Source organism: Cyprinus carpio, chromosome B13, assembly GCF_018340385.1.
Source record: "Cyprinus carpio isolate SPL01 chromosome B13, ASM1834038v1, whole genome shotgun sequence".
In the NCBI taxonomy this organism is placed as follows: Eukaryota; Metazoa; Chordata; class Actinopteri; order Cypriniformes; family Cyprinidae; genus Cyprinus; species Cyprinus carpio.
Genome location: NC_056609.1, coordinates 30,406,305 through 30,414,406, shown reverse-complemented (window position 1 = coordinate 30,414,406; position 8,102 = coordinate 30,406,305). Strand labels below are relative to the sequence as shown.

The window sequence follows — 8,102 nt, the reverse complement described above, 5'->3', positions numbered from 1 at the left end:
CCAACTTCTTGTCCAAGCTCTTGTTCTCTCCAGACTGGACTATTGCAATGCTCTGCTGGCGGGCCTTCCTGCATGTACTATCAAGCCTCTACAACTGATCCAGAATGCAGCAGCGAGGGTTGTCTTCAATGAGCCAAAAACAGCTCATGTTACTCCTCTCCTCATCAGGTTACACTGGTTACCAGTAGCCGCTCGCATCAAATTCAAGGTACTGATGATTGCCTACAAGATGACCACTGGCACGGCGCCAACATACCTAAACTCACTAGTTCAATCTTATGCGCCCTCCAGAAGTTTGCGCTCTGCAAGTGAATGACGCCTTGTGGTGCCATCCCAAAGAGGTTCAAAATCACTCTCACGGACCTTTTCCTGGACTGCGCCCAGCTGGTGGAATGACCTCCCGATCTGAATTTGAACAGCTGAGTCTTTACTCATTTTCAAAAAACATCTAAAGACTCATCTTTTTCGCCTGCACTTAACCAACTAATACTAGTACTTACCTTTTCTTTTTCTATCATATTCAAAAAAGAAAAAAAAAAACAACCCTGGCTACGTGTTCTGTACTAGACTAACTGAGACTTGTCATAGCACTTGTATACCGTTGTTCTCTCGTTGATCTGATTGTTTCTACTGTTCTCATTTGTAAGTCGCTTTGGATAAAAGCGTCTGCTAAATGATTAAATGTAAATGTAAATGTAAGCCAGAATCGGAAATAAACTGTTGCACAGATATAAAACAATACAGATCAATATCTCTTATCTTTGTGCTTTGAACTTTTTAATGTGAAGTGCTGCGTACATCGACTGCTTCAAGTGCATCATTCTGTGCACCAGATGCTCCTTCTGTAAGTGCTTTGTGCTGCAATGTATTTGTTTTGTTCTATCATCATATGTTGTTGACTACACGTATAATGCGCTAAATTTAAAAGAAATGTCTTTTCATTTTATAGTATATGTTTATATATAAATATATTGTTTTTCATGAATGAATTTTATAACAACACAAAAAGCAACATGCAACATTTTACCAGATTTAGTGCAACACTTTTATTTGTTCCCCACTAAATAATGTTTTTTCACTATATATTTATATTTATAAAATTATTGTGCACTGATTTTTTTGAATAACATTAGCTGCTGACTTATCCACTAACCTAGTTTATCTTTTTTTCACATTTATTTTTTATTTAATTTTTCTTTATAATTAATTAGTCTGTATTTAGTTGATTGTGAAAGAGTGATTATCAGCTCCACACACAGAGATATACAAATATAATTTCACTTGATGGTATTCATGTAATTGCTTCTGTAACAAATGCAGATATCCTCTACTGTACATATAAACTACAGTGACATCAGAACCAATTACTTTTGCGATGCTGTTTATTTTAATACTAAAAAGCTGAGTCTGAACCCTTCATATTTACTTTAAATGTGCTTCATGTGTGAGTCATATATGATCTTACCACAGTGTCTCCAGTTTACAGTGAGGATCCTGTTTACTGAAGACTGTGGAATTCATTCTTAGAATTGACATTAAAGGATGTTTTACTGAGGACAAAGACATGTGTGACTATCAGAGAGATCTTACCACAGTTTCTTCAGTTTACAGTGAGGATTCTGTAGTACATCAGAAAGCAGCTTCACTGAATCTCTTAGTTTATTCCGAGACAGATCCAGTTGTCTCAGGTGTGAGGGGTTTGATCTCAGAGCTGAAGTCAGAGCAGCACAACCTTCATCTGTGACGCCACAATCACTCAACCTGTAGAGAGATGAAAATCATGCATGTGAAACACTACCAAACAGCTATAAAAAAAACAAACAAACAAACAAAAAACAATCAAACAACTTACTGCAATGAACAACTTGCAATTTCAATACAATTAAATCAATTCAAACCATGAAAATAAAAACTGCACATGCATTTCATGGGCATGCAAGTTTCATGGGCAAATTGACACAAAATTTTAAAGACAGGATTAAATCAACATTTATCTATTAATTGTGAAAAATTGTAATTGTATGTAATCATATTGCAGTTGAGTAAAAATGAAATTAATTTAATTCAACTTCTAACTGGTTTAACATGTTTAAAAATAATCCACATGCTGGACTGTGTGTGTTCAAGTAAGCTGCTGTTTTGCTCCAGTAACTGATTCATCAGATTTGAGGAGATTTGAGCTGCTGTATACATGAGCTGCTTCTCCACTTGTTTGGCTGCTCTTGATTTCTGCTTGGCCTTTAATGCCAGATGAGAAAAACTTAAATTCCTTTTGCATGTTAATTTAAAAAAAAATTATTTGAAAACCTGAATTATTTATTTGTGACTTTTCTGACTTTGTTTGAATGCCTGAATAAATCTTTTACAGTGTCTCTGTATTGAAAACACATCAAAATGTCTAAAATAATAGCTACAGCACTGAAGATTAATGAGCGTTTAACTTTGATTTTCTTAATGTTTTAACAGTGAAGAGATTGTTCTCACTGATACTTACTGAACTGATCTGGATTCTTTAATCACAGGCAGCAACTTCTGAAGAACTTCCATATTTTCAGGATTATTCTTTCCTTTAACAAATTTATCAAGACGAAACTCCTTCAATTCATCTTCTGATGTCAACAACACAAAAACTAAAGCTGACCACTGAGATGAAGAGAGTTTGGCTTCCTTTATTCTTCCAGATGTCAGATACTGTTGTATTTCCTCCACTAGTGAACGATCACCCAGTTCATTCAGACAGTGGAACAGATTGATGGATTTCTGGAGAGTCAATGGTCCTGATCTTCTTCTTGATGTACTCAACTGTTTTCTCATTGCTGTCAGAGCTGCTGCTTTTCAGCTTCATTATTCGTTGGAGGAGAATCTGATGAGACTTTACTGACAAACCCAGAAGGAACCGCAGGAAAAGATCCAGATGTCCATTTTTACTCTGAAGACCCTCTTTCAAAGCTCTCTGATGCAACTCAGATAATGAAACATGCTGAAACAAGTCCTTCAATTTAGACCGTAAATTCTGTTTGGTGATTGGCTCAAACACATTTCTGTTGTGGTTTGTAAAGGAGAGATGCACATATAGAGCTGCTAGATGTTCCTGAATGCTCAGATGAACAAAGCAGAAGACTTTCCCCTGATACAAGCCCAACTCCTCTCTGAAGATCTGAGTGCACAATCCTGAGTACACTGATGCTTCTCTCACATCTATGCCACACTCTCTCAGGTCTTCCTCGTAGAAGATCAGGTTTCCTTTCACAAGCTGCTCAAAAGCCACTTTCCCCAGTTTGAGGATCATGTCTTCATCGGTCACCTTCTTCTCATAGTCCTTCTCATGTTTGATGTTGGTCTGAAGGATCAGGAAGTGTGTGTACATCTGAGTGAGAGTCTTGGGAATCTGTCCACTCTCTGCTGGACTCAACATCTTCTCCAGAACAGCGGCTGAGATCCAGCAGAACACTGGGATGTGGCACATGATGTAGAGGCTCCTTGATGACTTCAGGTGTGAGATGATTGTATTGGCCAGACTCTGATCACTGATTCTCTTCCTGAAGTATTCCTCCTTCTGTGGCTCATTGAAGCCTCGTACCTCTGTCACTCGATGGACACACTCAGAGGGGACGAGATCAGCTGCTGCTGGTCTGGAGGTGATCCAGATGAGAGCAGAGGGAAGCAGATTCCCCACAATGAGGTTCATCAGCAGCTCATCCACTGAGGCTGATTCAGATATATTACACAGTTTCACTTTGCTCTTAAAGTCCAGAGACAGACGACACTCGTCCAGACCATCAAAGATGAACAACACTTTATATTCATCACTGCATATTTCCATTTCTTTAGTTTCAGGGAAAAACACATGAAGAAGATCTAAAAGACTGAGTGTTGTGTCCTTCATCAGATTGATTTCTCTGAAAGGGAGTGGAAATATGAGCTGGACGTCCTGATTCTCTTTCCCTTCAGCCCAGTCCAGGATGAACTTCTGCACAGAGACTGTTTTTCCAATGCCAGCGACTCCCTTTGTCAGCACAGTTCTGATGGCTTTGTCTTGTCCAGGTAAAGGTGTAAAGATGTCAGTGCATTTGATGGCTGTGTCCACTGTTGCTGGTCTCCTGGATCGTGTCTCAATCTGTCTCACCTCGTGCTCATTACTGATCTCTCCACTCTCACTCTCTGTGATGTAGAGCTCTGTGTAGATCTCATTCAGGAGTGTTGGGTTTCTCTGCGTCGCTGTTCCCTCATACAGACGCCCAAACTTCTTCATCAGATTTGATCTAAATGTGTTGAGGACTTCATGGCTGGAAAATTAAGATACCACATTATTACATGAGTCACAGAGATAAATATACAGAGCAAAACGTCTTTTATTTTCTGTGTTGTGAGACACTGAACATATCATTGGGTTTACGAAATGTGTCAGTCATTAATGATGTATTTGAGTAATGTTTACCTCACACCAGGATTCGTGCTGTCTTGTGGTTGATTCATAGACTGGTCATATTTCTTACGGAAGTGTTTTGTTACTGATCTGTGTTGCAGGATTGATTGAATCAAGAATCAAACACTCTGACATTGGTGACAATTTTTCTCATCACCATAATAACAGTTGTGGCTTTATTAAAAACACACCTGCTCATGATCACAACTGTAAAAAATAAATACCATTTAAATAAATTGAAATAAATAACAATTCTACTCTGTGCTCTATATCTGCTCATTGTCATTAAATTTCTGCTCATATTTAGTTATTATAGTGATGTATAATTATGGCAGTTTAACATATCATACTATAATCATATCTTTTACAAAACAATTTAATTGTCACGGATACGAACCCCGTGAGTCCCTCCAGTGGCCAGCAGAGGGCACCATCACCCGAATACTGACACTTACATGCATCCAAACACTCACGTACACTGATACTGACTACATTACCCATAAGCCCCGTACCTTGGACTGATCACCGGCCAGGTGTTCCCTATCAGAGACTGCCATATAAGCCAGACCCTTGCATCACCTCTTTGCGAGGTCTTGTTACTGCCACGGCTAACATTTCTGAGCGTTTTACCCTGTCTTGTTTTCCCAGTTTCCTACCTCTGTTGTTTATTGACCTGTGAACCTTTGCTGCCTACCTTTGAACCCTGATTGTTATACGGACTGTGATAATTGCTTGTTACCCCGACCCACTGCTTGGTATTGACTACGATTCTGATATTCCTGTGACACTGTGTTTGCTGATCCTGACCCTTCGCCTGTACGACTACGATTGTTCAAATAAAAGCTTGCAAATGGATCCCAAGTCGAGTTATTCTACGTTACAGAAGACCTCGCCAGGACAAGATCCAGCAGTATATGAACATCTCTGCACCAACCTGGCAGCTCAGGCAAGTCAGATCGCTGCTAATCAGCAACAGTTAAATCGTCTTACCGCCGTCACGGAGGAATTGGTGAAAGCTATTCAGAATCTCCACAGTCCTGTTGTCACAACACCCGCGCCACCAGCGGCCGCCATTACACATGCGGTTCCCACGCCCTCTCAGATTAACCCACGACTGGCGTTTCCTGAGAAATTCGACGGTGACCCTAATAAATGTAAAGGCTTCTTACTTCAATGTTCGCTGTTTGTGGAACAACAACCCATGCTCTATTCCACTGACAACGGTAAGATTGCCTTTGTTTGCTCTTTGTTAACCGGAAGGGCTCTTGACTGGATTACCGCTGTATGGCGCACGGATGGGTCATCTTTCTCCTCCTTCAACGATTTCCTCACACGCTTCCGTGAGGTTTTCGATCATCCCAAGGAGGGAAAGAGCGCTGGTGAACGCTTGCTAGAGCTCTCTCAAGGGAAATCTTCAGCTGCTGAGTATTCTATGAACTTCCGCACACTGGCAGCACAAACGACCTGGGTGAGTGACACCTTAAAAGTTCTGTTTCGGAAAGGTTTAAGTCATGAATTACAAACTGAACTGGCATGTCGAGATGAGGGGAAAAGTTTGAATGATTTCATCGAACTGACAATAGCAATTGACAATCTGCAACGTTCACGTAAACCCCGTTCTCGTGTCAGCACTGCCATTAAAGCAGTTCAGTCTGTTGAAGACCCTGAACCTATGCAAGTTAATTCCTATCATCTCTCATCTGAAGAACGGAATCGTCGCTTGGCAAATCATCTATGTCTGTATTGTGGATCCCCAGGTCATCAACGAGCCAGCTGTCCTTCACGTCCCTCATCTGTCTCGTCCAAATTGGTGAGTGAATCCTTACACTCTCTCCATCCTGTAAACTGTGTGATTGTACCCCTGAACACTAACCATTAACAACGTTCAAGTGACCACATTTGCTTTACTGGATTCTGGAGCGGCTGGGAACTTCATGTCAGCTGAGTTTGCAAGAACAAACAAAGTATCATTAATACCCTGTGCTAACTCTCTGTCTGTAGCTACCATAGATGGTCGTCCCCTGGGAACTGGTATCATCACTCATCTTACTCAAAGTCTATCCATGACAACCGGTTTACTGCACCAGGAGGTCATTCAGTTCTACGTTCTGCCCACGTCTAATACACCCATAATTCTGGGACTACCATGGCTGAGACTGCACGATCCACTAGTATCATGGAGGGAAGGTCAGATATTAAAGTGGAGCACTAAATGTCAAACAAAATGTCTATCTACCATTTCTCCTCTCCCAGTGCACTCGTTGGTGATTAACGAGGAGTCATCCGAGGTTCCTAATCTACCAGCGGAATATCACGATCTCAAGGCAGCATTCAGCAAAACCCAAAGCAAACACATTACCATCTCATCGACCCCATGACTGTGCTATTGATCTCCTACCAGGTCACAATCCACCCAAAGGTCGTGTGTTTCCACTGTCACTCCCAGAATCCGAAGCCATGACTAAATACATCAAGGAAGAGTTGGAAAAAGGCTTCATACGTCCTTCCACTTCCCCGGCATCCGCTGGTTTCTTCTTCGTCAAGAAGACGGCAGTCTGAGACCCTGCATTGATTACCGTGGTCTCAACGAGATCACGGTGAAGTACCGTTATCCCCTTCCCCTGGTTCCAGCTGCATTAGAACAACTTCGCACTGCCCAATACTACACCAAACTTGACTTACGCTGTGCTTACAACCTGATTCGCATCAGAGAGGGTGACGAATGGAAGACGGCCTTTTCTACAACCAACGGGCACTATGAATACCGGGTTATGCCGTTTGGACTGGTCAATAGTCCGTCCATCTTCCAGGCTTTCATTAATGATGTCTTCAGGGACATGCTGAACAAGTTTGTCATGGTCTACATTGACGATATCCTTATCTACTCCAATACCCTACAGGATCATATTCAACAAGTCAGAACCTGTGCTACAGCGCCTCATCGAACATCAACTGTACGCCAAAGCCAAGAAGTGTGAGTTTCACACTACATCCACTACCTTCCTGGGTTATGTCATCAGTCTAGGGGGAGTTGCCATGGATGACAGTAAGGTCTCTGCTGTACTCAAGTGGCCAGAGCCTCAGACTCTCAAGGAGCTACAACGGTTCCTGGGGTTTGCCAATTTCTACAGACGCTTCATCAGAAATTTCAGTACAGTCGTCAGTCCTCTCACTTCTATGATCAAAAAAGGTACACATCGTCTCACCTGGTCCGAGGCCCCCCGTCAAGCCTTTAAGGAATTAAAGGAACGCTTTGTCACCGCTCCTATCCTGCATCACCCTGACCCCTTCTCTCCCCTTCTTAGTCGAAGTTGACGCATCTAATACTGGCATGGGGGCCGTTCTCTCACAGCGACCAGGCCCTCAGGAGAAACTTCATCCCTGTGCTTTCTACTCCCGCAAGCTCAACCCGGCGGAGAGGAATTATGATGTGGGAGACAGAGAACTGTTAGCCATGAAAGCAGCGTTTGAAGAGTGGAGACATTGGCTCGAGGGGGCTATTCATCCTTTCACCGTCTTTACGGATCATAAAAATCTGGAATACCTACGCTCTGCCAAAAGACTCAACCCACGCCAAGCCAGATGGTCCTTGTTCTTCTCCCGGTTTCAAGTTCAATGTCACATATCGCCCAGGTTCCAAGAATACTAAAGCCGATGCTTTGTCACGTATCCATGA

General features: G+C 42.0%; 1 protein-coding gene across 1 annotated transcript; it reads right to left on the bottom strand.

The window, feature by feature from the left end:
- Nucleotides 1-1,592: 1,592 nt before the first annotated feature.
- LOC122139489 (protein NLRC3-like) lies at nt 1,593-3,556 on the bottom strand. The gene is made up of 2 exons (XM_042737618.1): nt 2,495-3,556; nt 1,593-1,761 (listed from the first exon to the last, which is right to left on the bottom strand). Exon 1 carries the CDS (start codon nt 3,464-3,466, stop codon nt 2,729-2,731), a length of 738 nt encoding a protein of 245 aa, XP_042593552.1. The 5' UTR covers nt 3,467-3,556; the 3' UTR covers nt 1,593-1,761; nt 2,495-2,728.
- Between the last annotated feature and the right edge of the window lie 4,546 nt (nt 3,557-8,102).